This window comes from Argentina silus, assembly GCF_951799395.1.
Source record: "Argentina silus genome assembly, chromosome: 22".
NCBI classification, from domain to species: domain Eukaryota; kingdom Metazoa; phylum Chordata; class Actinopteri; order Argentiniformes; family Argentinidae; genus Argentina; species Argentina silus.
The window spans coordinates 9,241,772-9,262,222 of NC_139676.1; the positions used below are offsets into that span (position 1 = coordinate 9,241,772).

The 20,451-nt window shown below is 44.3% G+C and overlaps 1 protein-coding gene across 1 annotated transcript; it reads left to right on the forward strand.

The window, feature by feature from the left end:
• Nucleotides 1–9,871: 9,871 nt before the first annotated feature.
• On the forward strand, nt 9,872–10,702 carry LOC310822064 (hatching enzyme 1.2-like; the record flags this gene model as incomplete). The annotated part of the gene is made up of 1 exon (XM_083694354.1): nt 9,872–10,702. The coding sequence occupies one exon, from the start codon at nt 9,872–9,874 to the stop codon at nt 10,700–10,702; it is 831 nt and encodes a 276-aa protein (XP_083550480.1).
• Between the last annotated feature and the right edge of the window lie 9,749 nt (nt 10,703–20,451).

Below are 20,451 nucleotides of genomic sequence, written 5' to 3' on the forward strand. Positions count from 1 at the left end.
TTGAACAAGTGAAGAAGACCAACTGTCAATTGAATCAAAACATCGAAAATTCCATTAATTCATATTCAGACGACTAATTCAATGTTAACATTAAGTGATGAGGTATACCAGAGCCCCAGTGATGTCTCAATTGAAAAGAGATTTCATCTGAATTAAACTTTTCCGGATTAATAAAGTTTACATGAAAATGAAAACAGCATGGTTTACTTACCGTACAAGGCAGAGTTCATCTCCTGGTCGACCGTCCCCAGAGCCACGGTCCTGTTGAGGGTGAAGGCGACTGCGGTCGTCGTACTGTGGTTGTGGTCCCCACTCATGCTGTTGACATTGGCGTCCCGCTCATGAACTGATCCCCAGCTTCAAGCTCCGCTTGCCGACTTTCAATAGCCCCAGTCATGTGACCCAACAGGCTGGGCTCCGTCGCTGTGGAAACTCGCCCCACTTTTGTCGCCCCCCCCCCCAGTCTTTGTACCCCTTAGTTCTTCTACCCCCCTACCCCCCTCTCTGCACCCCCTGTTTACACATGACTATTCTCTCCATCTTTGAGGGACAGTGAGGGAAGGAGGGGCGGAGGGGTGGAGGGGTGGAAGGTGGCCAACTTCTGTCAGGCTCTGTGTGGTGCGCCGCTACAATGCTTAAAGAGTGAGCAACTTTGGGCAACCTCTTATCTCTGGCAGACCAACACCAGCCTGCCACCACTCTCAGCACAAACAAGACGCATGGCAATCTAAGAAGCTCTCTTGAAAGTGAGAACATCATAATGACAAGTGGGTTGTTCCTCTCATACACACACACACACACACACACACACACACACACACAGTGCACTGGCTGTACATGAGTACACTGGCTGCTCACATTTCTCATGATCTGTTGGGGAAAAGGAGAGAAATATGTTGACTGAATGACGTACAGTACATATAGTACAGTATATTAGGTGGCTTAGTTTGCTAAACTATGGTGCGTTGTTCACAAATACTGACTGACAGCCATTGTCAAGGCCTTTCTACTACCAGACTGTATCCATGGTGTCAGTGGACCATGGCAGCATCAACCAGAGTGCAACAAAGGAAGCCTTCTCCCCAGACTTCATGCTTCATGCTTCATTTCACACTGGGACGCAACCCGTATTACGTAATGCCCCCCCCCCCCCCCCCCCACACACACACACACACACACATCAATACAATATATTCAGCCTCTAATTTGACAAGAGAAGATGAGGAGAGGCTGGGATATTATGCTGCGTTCATTTGCTCCTCCTTGGAACTACGGAACTCAGACATTTCTGACTCTGCGTCTCTAGTTTCCCGCTCTGCGCTACCTCAGAATTAGCCAATAAGGAGCCCTATGCAAAATCCAATACTAAATGTTGGTGCGAAGCTCAGAGTTTCCGAGGAGCAATTGAATGCAGCATTATGTGCAGTATGTAATGAACATGATGGACGTTGTCTTTACAGTGGCCATATTGTGTCTCATGGCTTTACCAGGTTATAAAGTTAGCCGATGTAGCTGATCACTATCTGGGAAATTCCATGATAACATTACTGTCAAGGACACATACTGTATGGACAATTGCAAATGCTACATAATGCCAATTGCTGTAAACCCTCTCAGTGGACATTTGACATGAGGTTGTATGTTTTTGTAGTTCATAGGTCTGGCCACAGCAGACCTACTGTCCATATCTGTTAATGGTAAAAAACTGGGTTTTTTATATACTTCTTGAACAATCCCATCATGTATAACATATTTTCCACGCCATCTACAATACTATTTTTGATTGTATCAAAGTCCCTTCTCTCGTAGAGTGCCAGATATGTATTAATAGTGTGTCCCTGCAGACGTTTAATAAACAATTTCTATTTCCTATTCTACTCTTGGGGTTTCCTGTTGATATCCCACCATCTTTATTGTGATGAGTTTGGCACCAAGCCTGGAGAGTGAGAGGAGAGAGAGAGAGAGAGAGAGAGAGAGAGAGAGAGAAAGAGAGAGAGAGAGAGAGAGAGAGAGACAGACAGACTGGCAGAATGAGGGAGAGAGACAGTGAGAAAGAGAGAACAGTGAGAGAGACAGACTGACAGGGAGACAGAGACAGGGAGACAGAGACAGGGAGACAGAGAGAGAGATTACGCACAAGGGGGTCATGAGAGTGAATTCTCCAGACACTGTTGGTGGGGGGGATATTAAGCGCCTCTCTCTCTCTCTCCCCTCTGTAAACCAATGGAACGTGGGAGAAATAGTTTCCTGACAAACTCTCACTGCTGCTTATTTGACCGTCATGACCGAGACTGATTGGTTAACAACCCTCCCGCTACTGTTGGCTACAAGCAACACAGACACTAGACGTACACTCACCGGCCACTTTATTAGGTACACCTGTTCAAATGCTTGTTAACGCAAATATCTAATCAGCCAATCACATGGCAGCAACTCAATGCATTTAGGCATGTAGACATGGTCAAGACGACCTGCTGAAGTTCAAACCGAGCATCAGAATAGGGAAGAAAAGTGATTTAAGTGACTTTGAACGTGGCATGGTTGTTGGTGCCAGGCTGGCTGGTCTGAGTATTTCAGAAACTGCTGATCTACTGGGATTTTCACACACAACCATCTTTAGGGTTTACAGAGAATGGTCCGAAAAAGAGAAAATATCCAGTGAGCGGAAGTTCTCTGGGCGAAAATGCCTTGTTGATGCCAGAGGTCAGAGGAGAATGGCCAGATTGGTTCGAGATGACAGAAAGGCAACAGTAACTCAAAGGTTGGTGGTGGTGGTGTAATGGTGTGGGGGATATTTTCTTGGCACACTTTGGGCCCCTTAGTACCAATAAAGTGGCCGGTGAGTGTATATTGTAAATGGTTTAATGCATATACATTACTGGAAACACAAATGTAATGCTGAATTGGTAGTGTATATATTCAATATTGGACTGTGGGATACAACATCCTGGTCAATGTGCCTCTGTTCCTCCGTCATCCTGAAGAAGTGTTGTTATGAGACAAACAGTAGTGGACGTTGTATTACTGCAATTGTGTTATTGTGTATATTTAATTATTTAGATTTGATGAGTTTATTTAAGTGTCTTACACCTTTCAATGGGACCCAGCCTATATGGGTCATTGTCAGTGTCATTTTATTGTAATACGCCCCCCACTGTATCCAATTACCAGTACATACAGTATGACCATAAAACTTTAAAACTTTGGTGGAGTTTGAAGGAATCGTTTAGGGTTTTATCCACTAGATGGCAGTATCCCCATGATCCACTGGTAAGTCTTGAGTGCCCCTAAAGGCAATACACTGCATCTCTGTCTATATTGCATACTTGCATTTGAGTGACAGTTATAACCTATATTCTACGATACAGTTGACGTAAAGTAGACGTAAAGCTTAACAACCATGGAGAGAGATTGACTGATAAGGAAATCAAGCGTGACACTGGCACTTAAATATCTGTTTATTCCTCTACTAAAACTGTTTAATATTCCAGTCATATTGGAGGATATGGCGTAGCTGGACTGTTTTTGTTTAAGGGCACGTCTATGGCATTAAGATGAGGAAGGTTTATTTTAGTGGCCTTTTTGGATAAACTATACCCAGGGTGATTACCGTGGGAATGACACAATTAATATCGCAATAGTGTCCCCCCTCTTCCTTTCTGTTCACATCTTAACACTTTTAAAACGTGATAAGTTACTCACACCCCAATGAATGCGCCACCGCTAGATTAAGAGTTGGCATGACATGCGACGCCACGTGAAGGTTTAACATTCCTGTCCTCAAACCACTAAGTGTGTACATGTGGGAACTGTTAATACCGTTTATTTGGGCAGGGGCCACAAATTCAGTTTACAGGAAGGGAAAGTGTCTGAGTTAATTGTTTGTATAAACCTATTGTGCTTGATGTGCTTCCAGCGTAAATAAACCACATGTTCTATGAGAGCGCCAGCTTTTTGGTGTGGCATGATGTTCTTAGTCATCGTTAATGCCCTCCCTCACCCCTTTTCTCACCCTCCTCACCCACCACTCCCTCACCCACTGCCACCCACTCCCCCTTCCTCATCCCTTGCCTCACTTTTCTTATCCAGCTTCTTCCCCCCTCCCCCCCCCCCTCCCTCTCCTGCTACCTCACCCCCTTCCCACCTCTCTCACCCATCACCCATCACCTCACCCCCTTACTGCCTCCCTCCCCTCCACTTCTACCCCGCTCCTCACCCACCCAGTACCCTCACCCGCGGCCTCACCCCTCCCCACCCTTGCTCCATGTTTATGTAATGGCTGGTTGGGAATTAGCTCTCTCGACATGATACATTTGTTTTCGCCCGGTTCAATGCGAAGGTTCTCCATTGATTTATTACACATGTCAGTTCTAATGCTTGAGGTACTGTTTAAACATGGCGCAGAGGGTACACGTTATTTTTCCGCTCTCCTCATCCCGTATGGGTGCATGACTGATATATGCTCTGCATCCAATCATATCGTTGTAATCAAACGTCGCATGTTACACGTATCCCTGAGGCTGTTTTGTGAGCACTGGCATTGCCTGGTAAAAATGTTGTCATTTCAGGCAGGGCGTCACGTTTTAGACCGGTGGGTTTCACAAGAACATACCGTACCGTGTCAGCTAATGTACTTCAACGAATATTGAATTGTGACTTTTATAGTGCCGACATATTGGCTTCAGGGATTATTTACAAATGGAATCCATTAGCAGAGATATGTGGGACCGATAACAAAACAAAACAGTAACCTTGCTGAGATTCGCTGAGAAAAGAGCCACTGTGGACCAATCAAAAGGAGCAGCTAGACAAGACATTGTTTATCTGTATGATTTAATGCTTCCCGCTGTCAATGCTGTTCCATCCAATTAGATCCATATACATGTTATTGTCATACACAGCAGGTCCCTGTGAAACTATCAAAGAGCAGGTTTTATACGGTGCATGACCCATAAAACTAGTTAATGCACTGCCTCCATGACCCTGTCTGACCCGCGCATACAGTACAGTACATACATAGCTGCTGTGTGTGTGTGTGTGTGTGCGTGTGTGTGTGCGTGTGCGTAAGCGTAAGGAGTGGGGTGTGTGTGTGCGTGTGCGTGTGCGTGTGTGTGTGTGCGTGCGTAAGGAATGGGGTGTGTGTGTGTGCATGCGTGAGTACGTTAAATGACATGCCAAGAGTTAGCTTTCACCTATACATATCCAACTGAGCTTATGTTGAGCTGTATAATTCATATTTTCATTACTATTTATGAAAATCCCTGTTTTCATAAACAATATAACTTGCCATGATCTCATAATATAGAAAAACATAATTTAGAGAAGTCCTGTTTCAATCCTAGGCTTTACTGGGCAGAGGTCAGATGAAGATACTAACTGAACCCCCCCAGGGAGTGTATACCTCGTGCCAGATGTGGAGGAGATGTGTGTAAACCTCATGAATCACAAAATGTAAGTTTCTTTATCTATCGGCTGGTCTGTCTAGACATGAACAAGCGAGCGCCTTTCCAAGAGGGAGCGGACCGGAGGTTGATTGACGTCTTGCTTTACTTTTGTCGGGAAGAATTCAGTTGGTGATGCTGGATCCAACGATGCTGGACTCTGCTGCATCTATGAATCACACCACAGAGCTACACATAGCTGTCATAACTCATAACTCATCACAACCGGGGCATGGATCCACCCAGGGGCACCCCGGCCTGTGCTCATTCTCAGCCCAGCTCAATGCACTGTTGGCTGGGCACCAAGGCCCTCCTCAACCCCCTGAGGCTAGACAAGCCTTCTATTTTGGCCCGCGGTTGTAAATACTGTTAAGCAAGTGGACCATGGAGACAGTGTGGGAACTGCCTGCAGACCTTAAGCAGGACACTTGTTGTAGATGGTTACAGGCTGAATCAGGGGAGGCTGGTGAAGGTAGAAATCGGAGGACGGGCTCATTGTAATGCATGGAATTCATGAGGAATCCTAGTCCTGCTAGATATGGTTGTCAGTGGACTGAGATATATGCAGGCTGAATATCTAGTAAAGGATTTCTTGGATTTAAATCCATGAGATGTGATTCTTCTCAATGTCTGCATTTTTTAAACAGTAACTGAGATTTTAACAGTCGTGTTTTTTCTGTTGATTTTGTGACATGATGAAGTCCATGTCTTAGCGGAAATTCTGACGAGAGCATGCACCTCATAACTGCCGTAACAGACCCAAAGTCTTGTTGGGTCTTGTTTGTTTGTACATTACATTACATGCATGCATGTGCCACAGGGGAGAGATTTGGCCCCTCGTCACATTGTGCTACTTAAGTTAATTGGTTCACACTTAGAATGAGTGAATGCAGAAACGTGTCGCGAACACAAGACCACCCAGACCACCCAGCTCTGCCTCTCTCTGGGGCTTTGTCACAAGAGAACCAGCACACAATGGGAACAATGTGGTGTTTTTTATTGAATATACACTCCACACAAAACATTAAACTGAATGCGAGTGAATTACATATTTGTAAACAAATGGCTTTGCCCAGAATCTTATCAAAAGCCCAAGGTCATTCTCATAAAACGTTCCGTTATTCTCCCGTATTGTCTGTGAAGTGTGGACTTTTCAGGGCAAACTAAGTAAAGGTAGTTTTTCCCTTGTGATTTAATTCCTCCGTGGTTTCCTCTCTCAGACAAAAGTGTGAATGTGTGTGTGTGTGTGTGTGTGTGTGTGTGTGTGGCCATGGGGGATGCTTGACAGCCCACACAAATACCCTGATCTGTGTCTGTGTGTGCTGTCATCATTCAGAGTACCCACAGTCCGTGCTTTTTACTTATCCAAACACACTCTGTCAGGAAGATCAACTCCCTTGTCTGTGTGTGTGTGAGTGTGTGTGTGAGTGTGTGTGAGTGTGTGTGTGTGTGTGTGTGTGTGTGTCTGAGTGTGTGTGGTTGTGTGTGTGTGTGTGTGTGTGTGTGTGTGTGTGTGTGTGTGTGTGTGTGTGTGTGTGTGCGCGCGTGCGTGTGCGTGTGCGTGTGTGTGTGTGTGCGTGTGTGTGTGATACACACTTTGGCATGGTGACATTGTACGTCTGTAAGTCCGTTCTGTTATCTGAACAAAACCCATCAGATGTCCATTAATACTCATATCTCTGACAGGCCGACAAGGGAGGCTTGGTAAAACACAGTCCCTGCAAGCCCTCTTCTCTCTGAGCTGCTGCTGGCCAGAGAAGGCCTGAACAGAAATGGCTGGAGAGATTCAGACGGGCATTGATTCAGCCCACATCCCAAGGTGGGGCTGTACCATATCAACACGCAGACATAAGAGTGGTCTTCAATGTAAACAGTACTGTGTATTTTCACTTACGGATGAACACCAACTGCCTGATAACTGGCAGAAAATATGATGAAAATATCAACAATGAGCCAGTCCTCCGATTTCTACCTCCAGCAGCCTCCCGTGGTACGGAACCATCTGTAGTCCATAGAGAAGTGTAAAACCCATCCATCCCGTTTACACTGACATCTTTATCTATAGTACACACAGTGGGTAGCAACCGTCTCTGTCTTGATCATCCACCCCATTAAAGTTATATTAATCTTTATGATAATGAAGGCCAACTCCCTTGTGTGCGTGTGTGGAGTGTGTGTGTGTGTGTGTGTGTGTGTGTGTGTGTGTGTGTGTGTGTGTGTGTGATAAGCGTAGTACGTGTGTGTGTGTGTGTGTGTGTGTGTGTGTGTGTGTGTTTGCACACGCGTGCGTGTGTGTGTGTGTGTGTGTGTGTGTGTGTGTGTGTGTGTGTGTGTGATAAGCGTAGCACGGGGCTATATCTGCTATACAACAAGAGCTGTCAAGCGTGTATTAAACTAAACATGGCACAAGACGGTAAGGTCATATAGAAACATGGTAGTGGAAAACACACGATGATGGAGTACCACGATGAACCTATAATCTAAATAGCTTTATAGTAGATTATGGTAAGATTAAAAGGTCATTTATCATGTTGCTAAGCAGACAAAAAGTCAAAGGTAAAACAAATAGACTACGCACTTTTTAAAAGTGATATGAATCTACAATCTTTAATACATACGAAAAACAGTCTTTGATCTTCGGACAACTGGTTATCTAATGAATGTACTATGTGAATGTTGGGAAAATAGGGTGATGTTGATAAAAGAGACTATAGTCAAGCATAATATTTCACTAGGCCTTACTACTATGAAGGGTGCAATATGTATTATCCTGTCATATACTGTAAGCCTACTGTATACAACGGAGAAAAACAAAACAAAACTTTAGGCCATATATTCCTCAATATCCCAAGGTTGTGCCAAGGTGGTCTCTCAGACAATGTAATGTGTGTGAAGCAGAACGCATGGACAGTGTCCATGTGTCAGGTCCAAGGCCATACATCAGGAGAGGAGATAACAGAAACCTATCCTCGCTCCCTCACCTCTGGAGCCTCTGCAGCCGTGATGAATCATATCAGTGGAACAGTGGAACAGTGGAACAGTGGAACAGTGGAACAGTGGAACAGTGGCCATGTCTGATGACATGGTTAGAGGAGGAGGGAGAGAGTGTCAGTGGGCTCACATGTACATATATACAGACACGTACATGGAACACAGATGGATACACACAGGCACACATGCAGTATACACATATACATACATACACACAACACAGAGAGAGAGAGAGAGAGAGAGAGAGAGAGAGAGAGAGAGGCAGAAAAAGTGTGGCCCATGCCTGTCCAACCGTTGGGTTTACCTCATCCATACAGCATGCCACCCACTTACACCCTTTCCAACACACCACCATTTTAGGATCTCTGCAGAGCCACCGTGGCGTCTGAGGGAATCAACAACAGCATTCCTCCCTCTCCACTGGACCATTGCACTACAAACACTAGTCCAGACAAAGAGACTACGGCTGGTGGTATTCAATACAATGTCTTTAGCCAGGATTGGAATGATTAGCTAGGGCTGTTTAAACTATGTATTTACCTAAACCGGATTACTCAATCAATTCAAATTGTTTCCACTTGCTGATTTTAATGTACAGAACCATCTGCCATGGGTGTATGTTTTGTACGCAGTAAGATCAGGACCTCAATGCTTGCAAGGCCACAATGGCCGCAACTGCCCCAATGGATGGGGCAATTATAATCAGGGTTTATTAAACAGGGCATGAAGGGCTTACGAGTAGGAGTGTGTGTGTGTGTGTGTGTGTGTGTGTGTGTGTGTGTGTGTGTGTGTGTGTGTGTGTGTGTGTGTGTGTGTATCATACAGTGTGTGCCTAGATAGCTCCCAAAGAGGGAATTGACTCCAATGACAATGTTTGTTTGATATACTGATTTCCCTACATTCTCAACGCCAACCTAAATACATACTGTACTGTACCAAAACATACACACTATTGTAAACATACTTCTTGCATTCAATGTTGGGAGACATGCAGCAGAGAGAGAGACAGAGAGATGCTTTGCTTACTTACTTGTTTACTTGACTGTCTGACATGGTTGTGCAATAGCAGCAAGAGAACACCTGTTCACTAAGTCCTGTTTAAAACAGCGTGGCTAAAAGAGGTCCTCCTTGTGTGTTTGTCACACCCTGTGTAAACTAAAACTAAGTGCGTTCAGTGGGTATACTGTAATGTTGTGCAATTTGACCACCTTAGATTAACACCTTGTTGAAACAGTGGGCTTGGCTATCAGGTACTCCCATACGGCGTGTATACAAGACATGAAGACCAGACCCTAACCTGTAATCCCCTGACCCATCCCCCCTAAGACACACCTGCAGAGGTGGTGTATAAAAGCCATGACCTGACTGGACTGATACAACAACGAAGCCTTGGAAGCTATCTCATCTCCACAGCCTCAACAAGAGAGGTCATCCAGAGAATGTCTCCTCTCCACCCTCTCTCTCTGAGCATCCTGCTGCTTCTGCTGGGCCTCTCACAGGCACACCATCTAACAGAGGAGGACACCACTGGATCTGGGGGCACTGAGGACCTGGTCTTCACTGATGACCCAGAAGATGTGGTGGGACTGAGTAGCAGGATCCTGGAGGCCAATGAGGACTCCACTGAGCTGCTGATGGAAGGAGATGTCCTATTCCCCAAAACCAGGACGGCCATCAACTGCTGGGGGAAAACAGACTGCATCTGGGAGAAATCCGCTAACGGCAAAGTCGAGGTTCCATACAAGCTGAGCTTTGAGTTCCGCAGCGACGCCAGGAGGAAGATCGCCGATGCCATGAGCGTCTTCCACGCCAAGACCTGCGTGCGCTTTGTCCCACGCCGCAACGAGGCCGACTACCTCAGCATCGTGAGCCAATCCGGATGCTTCTCTTCCCTGGGGAAAACTGGAGGTGTGCAGGTCATTTCTCTGAATAAAAAGGGTTGCATCTACAATGGTATCATCCAACACGAGCTGAACCATGCCCTGGGCTTCTACCACGAGCACACCAGGAGCGACCGGGACCAGTACGTCAGGATCAACTGGGAGAATATCTGGCCCCCTGCAAAGGGCGACTTTAACAAACAGGACACTAACAACCTGGACACTCCCTATGACTACGCTTCCATTATGCATTATGACAAGTATGCGTTCAACAAGCAGATCGGAAAGAAAACCATCACACCCATCCCTGATGCCTCTGTGTCCATTGGGCAGAGATCGGAGCTGTCTGATACTGACATCCTGAGGATCAACAGGCTGTATAAGTGCTAAAATGTCAACGCTTTACACAGGCGGATATAAACACTGTTGAGGCTGAATTTGAAGTCTGTCCGAGACTGGCCAGGAATTGTATTGTTTGGAAAGATCATGTTTTAGCTCATGGAGGAACCGTCAAATGTATTGACTGATTAAAGTTCAATTAAAGTCTAATTAAAGTTTAATAAATGTGGTTTGATCATGACACTATAATTAGCTACATGGAAATAAAAGGCAGCATCATGAATGGAAAAGGTTGTCTTCCATCAATCCTTTCACAATTTCCAACTGTATCACTTGTATTCCGTAAATGTATACTTGTATTCCATGTGCTTCTACAATGAGGATCTAAAGCAAGTACAGCCAAAGGTCATGTGGTAGAATGGGCTTCTCCCCGTCTAAATCCATCCTTTGAGGCACCATTGATCTCCAGATCTCTGACAGCTCTTTGTTGAGGAGCTGTCCTCTTCCTTCCTCTCCTGCTCCATCCAGGAGATTCTGTCACCTCTGCTTTGCATGGAGCTGTACCCCAGCTGTGGTACGCTGAGTCCAATAGTCCTGGTCTGGTTAAGAAAATGGGTTGATTGTTATTGTTATTGTTACTTGATTGTTGTTACAATGTTATAAACATATCTGTTAGGGAAAAGGGGGTTAGACTTTGGGAGGGTTAATGAACATGTTACAGCTGTTGGTGACTCCATGACCATCCACTTGGGAAGTGGCCCTCTAGGCCAGACACATTATCAACCAGCCCCGCTCTTGCAGAAAGTGCATATGATCTCTGAATGTAAAATTCAAACCCTTTCATCTCTTAATTCAAGTATGGAAACATTCTATCTATTCATTACCATACGGAATGTTTATCCGGATGGGACAGTTTTTTTTATATTGTACGACGGCTATCTGTGGATCTCCGTCTGAAGGAATGTGGATCTATTTGAAAGTGCTCTCAAAATGGAATCGCATCCTCTTGAGTCTTGTCAAATAAGTGCTTTTGGCCGAAGTACAAACAGGGATGGGAGAAAGAAATCATATTGTGGAACACTCAAAAGGCATACGAATGCTCTCAGTCTCTCCTATGTAATAGCAGCAGAGTATGCACTGTATGTTATGAAGCTTCACCTAATGCATTAAAGGTATAAACGTGGCTCAGAGCCCAAAGGAAATGTAAGCAAAGACGTCCATTTCTCTCATATCTGGCTTTATATCTGCTGAGCTAAGGAGTTCTCGAAAGGCAATACGTCGGAAGAAACTCAAAGTGACCTTGAACTCCTCAAAATGGCTGGCATCTCATTTCTGTCAGACGTGAGAGGAGAATATCTGACTGAAAACATGTTTCGAAAACACGAGGCGAAAGGTTGGGCAGCTATAACACTGGAGAAGCTCCAGAGCAGTTGTGGTCTGGGAGTTTTTCCATGGCTGTTCTCTGGAGAGGATGCGTACTGACCAAGTGTATGATGAGTGTCAAGTCAAAGTGATTCAATCTGGCATGCTTGCATGGGATTTGTGGCTGGAAATCCAAAAACAAGTCAACACGATAACGTCTTTTAAACCCTATGTTTTGTCAGAAAAACGCTGATTCTTAACATTTCCAAACTCCTAATCGTGTGGAATCATGCCATTAGTCAAGCTGCTGTGCAGTAATCACCCGCTACTCATATCCTCAAGACATTTAAATCATTGCATAGTAGCAAGAAACAACTCAATAAGTCTTCACACAGAAACACAAATCTTATGATTTACACCCTGCAGTAGAGTTTCCAAACTTGGGCCTGTCTTTGCTATTTCTTGACAAGATACACGGACTGTTCCACTTGTCCCTGGGAACCTACAGTAGCGCAGCGGAGTGCAGTGCGTTTGATCTGGGAGCGAGTGCCCGTATGACAAATAAAGAAGAACCAGGACACATGTATACATAGAACTCTGGGAAACGACGTCGCGGACACTCCAGGGGAATCATGTATGTGGAAGGGAGCTGCGGGCCAAAAATAGACGGACATCTCTCGCATGGTGGCAGCTGGAAGAATGTGACTTGACTCGTGTTTTCACAGGGTGGGCCACGGGAAAGAGGCAGGATTTCTGCTGATGCACCACGAGACACCCAGTGTGGCTCTCACCCTCATGTCTCATACTGTACTAGTGGTTCTCACCAGATGGCTCTTGTCCTAAGGGACCCTTCTGTATGCAGGTTTCAGTTACTAAAAACTAGATTTAGTTACTTTATATTGATATTATTGAATGAATTCATTATTTATATTATTATTGATATTATATTTGTATTTATAGCATGGGCCACCACGCACAAATAATCGGATCGAAGGAAATCAGAGTTGGAGCATGCAAAGGCCTGCATACAAGCATACAGGCCCCATCAGAGAGACTGCAGTGCTGTATCAAATGACGTTACATTGAAGAATGGTTCAAAAGCACACAGAGGTTTGAGAGTGATATCAATCAAATACAGCTGCATAACATCCAGGCACAATGATGAACATGAGCACGCACGCACGCACGCACGCACGCACGCACGCACGCACAAACACAGGGATATCAAAGAGTGCTTGCTCCAGGGGAATTTTTCTAATAGTTGCACTATGATGCCTTGTTTTCGACACTATCCAGCAGGCTTTCCTTCAAAATCAGACAGGTTTGGTAGCAGTTGCCAACCCAAACAGTGAAATCACATACGCTACAGCTCACGGTAGTGAGCACAGTCGTCCAAGCGTGGAGAGAAGGGGATGGAGGGGGGGGGGGGGGGTATAGAGTTTTGTCCCCAGAGACGGGACACACTGGTGGGGCTACTCTCGTAAAGCCTCTGGCAGCTGCAGGAGACGGTTGTGGAGCTCCACTTGAAGGCCTGGAGCTCTGGACATTGTGCAAAAAGGGAGTATTTCATCTAACGCTCTCCTGTCAACATCTAAAATATGTAGTGAATTGATGGCAGTGAGACCACCGTGGTTAACTGGCAGAGAGAGGTGGAGAGAGAATACATACAATAGTCAGGCATGATCATCCAATGGGATTTTGATATTGGAACAGAATTGCAATTAGCTTCACTGTTAATGTAATTTGATGTAAATGAATGTCAATAAACCTTTTTTTAACGTTGTTAAATCTTAAATGTTTTCATTGCATTTAGTTAGTATGTGCTTTGCTTACAGCACCAACGCAGAGTGCTTCAGGTTCACACAAGCACCCAGTATTACGTATGGAAATTCCAGGATGCGATTGGTTGCTAGTTGATGGTCAATTGATCATGAAGACCAATTATATCCTCCCTCCATATCCCCCAGGTGTACATTGGCATGCTGTGAGATATTCACAGCGATAACAAATTACATTGTTACAACTGCTCTAAAAAAGTACCAGTATATGGATTTTTATAATGATATTTTCTCCAAAAGTAATCTCTTAAGAGTACTTTTAAATGTTAAAACCAGGTTATAGGTTAAAACCACATACAGTGCAGTACAAGAGGGAGAATTCAATAACATGACCTATTGAAATACGTACGCTGAAGCAAAGAAGAAAATATTCAAAAAGATAGATGGTGTTTATGTGAAATGAATACCACTTGTTAACTGTCAAACCATGAACCACACAACACAATTACCTTATCACTGAGAAAGCCATGTTCTATGTACAACCTTGTACAGATTGCATCTCAGCTACATTCTCTTTTGAAGGGACACTTGAGCAAGGCATTCTACAGGTTTAGAGTGCATGAGCTCTTCAAATCTGTTTTCTAAATCAGTATCGTGCCATCATTCTCCAATCATTCTCAAGTGTTTCGTCAGACCGCAAACAGAGATGATGAATGGTAGTCACTAGTCAAACGTATATATTTGTCTTCACGGAAAATTAAGAACATTAAGAACAGGTTGAAATGCTGATGAAATTCTAAACAAATCTCACCAAACACTGGCAACAAGCTTATACAGATACTAGGATAACATGTTCTCGAGCATTTAGAAATGATTTATTCTCCCCAATTGAGGCAATTTAGGCATCAATGAAACTTTAATGGGGCATATGAATAGCCAAATTCTAACTGGCTATATTTCAATTCCTACAGTGGGCCTTCTACAATATCAGTCCCAAAGGACATTAGTGTATATGCGTTTCATAAAGGGTCATGGATTCTCTACCTACTCTATACAATATTTATTTTTACTATTTGGACCGAAGCCATGTTGACATTATGCACATCATCATCGGTCATAAACAATATGCTCCGACCCAGCAGGGAATTGGTAGGAAGTCATAGACTACTCCTAGTTTACTTTGCTAAGACATTTTTGTTAAGCACCATGGTTAATGTAATAAAACAGTTAGGGTTTATGACCACAGGTTTAAATACAACAGTAGCTGCTGTAGTTGGAGTGCTACTTAGCATATATTGTTGCTACTTAGCTTTTATGCTATATGTAATTGATTAATCAGATCCTTCATTTCATTCTCAACTCTTTTTTTTTGGTTACACTCTTGGCGAAGCGAAGCAGCTACTTTTCACACTTCAGTTACACACCATACGTCATTCTGTTTCAGTTCCAAAAGACGACTAACTTTTCTTACAGTTTGTTTTTCAAACCTGAGGTCAAACCTTAGGCCAGGAGGTCTGAATTCCACCATGACTTCATAAGTGGACTGCGAACACTATACATGATAATTCCATGGCAGGGGATTATTCCATGTCACAACTACTGTCAAATGAACTGATGAATCATCTACAGCATGAATCAGAGTCAAATATAAATGGCTCTTGGATGGCCTTGCATGGAGCAGGGATGACGAAATATGATTGATTCTTTGCAAGTGACTCCTTTTCCATGGATCCTTGCTTCACAAGGTTACAATGAGCGCTACACACCCACAGGCGAACATAAAGCAGAAATGACCCTAGGCCCATAAAGACCTCACTCCCACAGCATAGCCTGTCTCAGACACAAACACACACACACACACACACACACACACACACACACACACACAGTAAAAACAAGTTCTCTCATAACAACCCTCCAGAAAGCCTGTCACGGTGCTGTACATCTCAACAGTGCAAAGTGTTACCGCAAACATTTTTACAGTACGGCGCCGAACACACGGGATCAGCTTGTCAGCGGAGAGACCCAGGGCAGCGCTAACGTCCCCACGGTTCCCCTCGGCCAGCAGTTTTTTATTAGAACGCTTATTAGAACGTTTATTATTTCTACTCAATTAGATGTAAACCTGATATTCCGAAGTGCCCCACTTCGCTCCACGCCTTTATGTGGAAATGGACGCTACTCTGAGAAAGAGCGGGAATAAATTAATTATTTTCCTATCAGCGTAATTGGTGGTGACACTGGGGGCACCGTTCGCTAGTTCCTGGTTTGGAGGAATAGACTCAAGGGACACTCCCACTGGCGCCCACTAGTAACACATCTCCACGGTAACCATCACATCATTACAATGGCCACGGTCATCTGATTAGCAAATCCCATCAAAAGGCTTTAAAAACATGTTCATAGTGTGACATAGAGTTCATCTTAAAGGTTCCCATAAGGACTGTATTGACAACCCCCATAATCCTGTTTAGGTTTAGGTCTGTACTCGTCATGGGGGGAGACCAGCAAGACCATTAACGAACCTGCGATGCAGTCTGGGAGTATTGGTTTTCAACTCTCTCTGACGTCTCCTGTGTTTAAATACAACTCAGCGATGACAGGCCAATCAAAACCATGTCAGCTCTCTGCACGGTTGACACATTAAAGCTTACATAAACCTTCGACCGTCCTGCATATAAAACAGGCAGGGGAAACTATTATTTCAATATGAAAATATTAACCTATGGGCCTGGGGTTGTTAGAGAAAATACTTACTGCTTATGAAATGAAGGTGAATACCGGTGAATAAATAGTAAAAAAAAAATCATTTTGACTGCTTATGAAGGATATGTCGTTAAAGTTGAACATATCCTGAACTGTGACAGTTAATTAAGATTCTTAAAGAGACAATTTAACAGCCAGACGGCACCAGTCTGGATCTCACTTCAGGGCCAACTGAACACAAGAGCCCCACAAAGTCCCCCTTCATACAGATGATGGCGTACTAATGAACCCCATAAATGAGGAATAACTCAGGCTGAGCCCCATTACTGACGTGACAAAACATCACTATGATTTTTTTTAATCTTCTCCTAAATCAAGGTCACTATTTTATATGGAGAAGGTGTCACACTGTCGTACACCTTTCATCCAGCGGAGGCTGGTGGGGGTAGAAATCGGGGGAGGACGGGCTCATTGTAATGCATGGAATGGAATGAGGAATGGTATCAAACACGCCCTGCTTTAATCAGTTCAGTTCAGCCTGGATAAAGAAGAAAGGATCGTTGAGGCTGAGCGCCAACCGGCCAAACGAGTCGTGAAGTTGAGCCAGTGTGTTAAACAAGCCTGAGGTTGACAGTATCTGAGGTAATCGGGGGGTTGTTGGGGATTTTATTTCGATGAGAGATGCTGATCACGGCTGGTGCAGACTTGGGGGACGTGGGTATGAGGGCGTGAGGGTAGATTAGTGTCGTTTTACTGGTCTTTAGGCTCCTGATGTTATATTATTAGTGTTTTAAACTCTGTGAGAATCAGGATCAGGTTAGACAACGGATTCATTCATGAGGACCCCGGTCTACATAGCTGACCTCACGGAATGCCTGGTCAGTAGGTGTCAGGGTAGAGCTGTGAAGAGAAGTAGCCTCCTTCCTCTCCCTCTCCCTCCCTCCCTCCCTCCCTCTCTCTCTCTCCCTCTCTCTCTCTCTCTCTCTCTCTCTCTCTCTAATGCCTAGCCCTAAGGGTCTATTTGAGAAGCTTCTTCATGGAGAATATACTTCTTCATCAAGAATATACTTTTTTCTCCATCCAGTTTTAATTAAGTCAGAATAACACAGAGCTTGCTGTTATAAAAATAATAACAATACCAGGATAAAAGTGAGAAATTGAATGGGGCAGTAAAATAAGCCACCCAGCTTGCCTCATTTCCCTATTTTGATTTCCTGCTTTGCTAAGTGTAAGCTCTTTTTCAACATTTTTCTTAGGGAGGGCAGGGGAGCTTGCATACCCTGATCCTACTAAATCCAGGTGGACACTTACAGTATGTCCTGACACACGCACATGCACATAGCCTAGTAGATACACACACACACACACACACACACACACACACGCACACACACACATACATGTAGCTTAGACACACACACACATACACACATGCACACACACACACACACACACACACGCGCACACACACACACATACATGTAGCTTAGACACACACACACACACATACACACACACGCACATACATGTAGCTTAGACACACACACACACACACAAAGTAAGCATGCGTGACTCTGCCGATGAAGTAAAACAGCCAGTGGATCACAGAGGTCCAGCGCGATTAATTTGATTGAGTCAACAAACATTTTCAAGTTCAAAATTAGGCCCCCGAGGACCTATCGCGGAGGGACGTTTCTCAGACGAGCCAGTTGGGTTCCGTCTTGATCCTTTACAGAACCTACTGTATATTTACTGTACAGCAAGTCCTCATCAAGTGAGGAGCGATTCAAAATTGCCCGCTTTTATTTTACTCATTCAGATGTCAGTGTATATATTATCTTAATAAAACATAGCCCAGAGACCACGTCCCCAACCATGGATGTTATTTCATGACCTTGCAGTCCCGATGATGAATTACACTGTGAAGATTGTTCCCTTCTGCAGTTGATCTCCTTGATTGGAGTTTCAGCATGAACATATCCTACACAGCAGCCAGGACCAACTCTCCTCTCCTCAGGGGCTCCAAACACCGGCTCCTGGAAGTCCCATGTATATACAGTATATATAGATTTTATAGTTTATTATTATAAAACCTCACCTCTGTGATTTCAGCACAGTGGACACTGATTAACACCATCGTAGAAAATCCTTTCTTTTGTTAAAAGGTTTGTATTTTTGAGTTATTGAGTTTGTCAGGCAATTTGTGTGATCACACTTGATGGACATTTGACTGACAGGTCACTTGAAGTAGCCACTCAGACTGTTTATAAGGGTTTTAAAGAGGAAAGCTTAGCAAGAGGGAAACTATGTCCATGTTGTAGGCAACACATGATATCACCTGCTTTGGCATTGTCCAAAGAGGGAGAGAGAGAGAGTAAGAGAGAGGGAGAGAGAGGGGGGAGGGGGGGAGGAGAGAGAAAGGGAGGGGGGGGAGATAGAGAGAGAGAGAGAGAGAGAGAGAGAGAGAGAGAGAGAGAGAAGGGTTGAAAATAATGATTTAGTATCTCAAACACCCAAAGCATCAGCCCCCCCCCGCCCGCCCCCGCCCGCAAAAAAAAGAAAACCATAATCTTGCAGATTTACCCAGCGTGCATAATCACATCTGAATCCAACACTCTGAGCTCGATGCCAAAAACAATAAACAACCGACCACAGGCGTACGAAGTGAAACACCACTCACCACAAGCCCGGCTTTATGGAACTCACGTCCCGGTCCTCCGTACAGAAACCACATCAGACCGACGGGTGATGGACGACGAGGCCCGGGCGCTGAGCGTCAGCAGTCCAAACAGACAACTCCGTACTGTGAAGAAGGTTAAACACTAGCTTGGCTTTTAGTTGTTGACATTAGTAACAGTGTCGTTGTTATCTTACTCTTAGAAAGTGTACAGTACGTCTGTCCTTCAGATCATTCATTTGTCAGCAGTGTGGTTTGGTGTTATCTGGGAGAAAGATCTTTTATGAATGTACTTAAGGCACTATTTCTATACTGTATGGGATGTTGAGGTGATGACATAGATGTATGTTTTTATATGTTTTATTCTATACATAGACAGATGTAGCAGATAACGCAGCACTAAAGGTCCTACATACTGTATTTAGTTCAACACTGTATTGAATTAATACCTAAACAGAAACCGATCACTGTCTACATATTTAATTGGACTGTGTTGACCATACCACCTTGTCAGACATCGTGGCTAGACAAATCACTCCCCTCTAAATAAACAAATAGCTCAAACTCTCCACTCTGGTGTTTTTTTTGTTTTAAAGGCTCAGTAGGTAGACCCAGTCAAAGGACTTGGCATAAAACATGTCTCCCTCTTCTTCCCTGTGAGTGAGTCAGTAATTAAATGTTGTCTGGGGAGAGAACACTTGTCAGACCGTGACAAAAGCCTTACCAGCCATGTAGTTACCCTGCAGGGTCAAGGGCATGGGGCTCTATGGAACAACTGGACAATGTCCCCCATCTCTGAGTGTGCAAAGAATGGAGTCTTGCCAGCAGCAATCAACTTGACGAGAAACTTCAAATAGAAGTTAGTAATTATCCCAACGTGAATGTAGTGTTGGTGAGAGTCTTGATGTAGGCGGTGTCTACTTTCACGCAATACCAAGAGTCTGAGATCGGCGAGTTGTTGTGCAACAAAGTTAAGGCAGAGGAGGGATTTTGAGACAATAGAAACCTGGCGGGCGATTCAGTTCTGAAAAAAAATAAAATGGCAACATTACAGTCAGTTATCCAAACGATCTCCCACTCCACTCCCACCAAGACTGTAGTTTCAAAAGGCCCCACAAATGCTGTCTGATGTCCAACACTGGCTATAAATCATGATAAATGGGGATGTTCGGAAGGGGAAATAGGTTCCCTCTGCGCTCTGGCAATCACTTCCATATGATCACTGAGAGTTGTGAATGATGATGTTATGTGATATTCAGACTTGGACTTGATTCAGA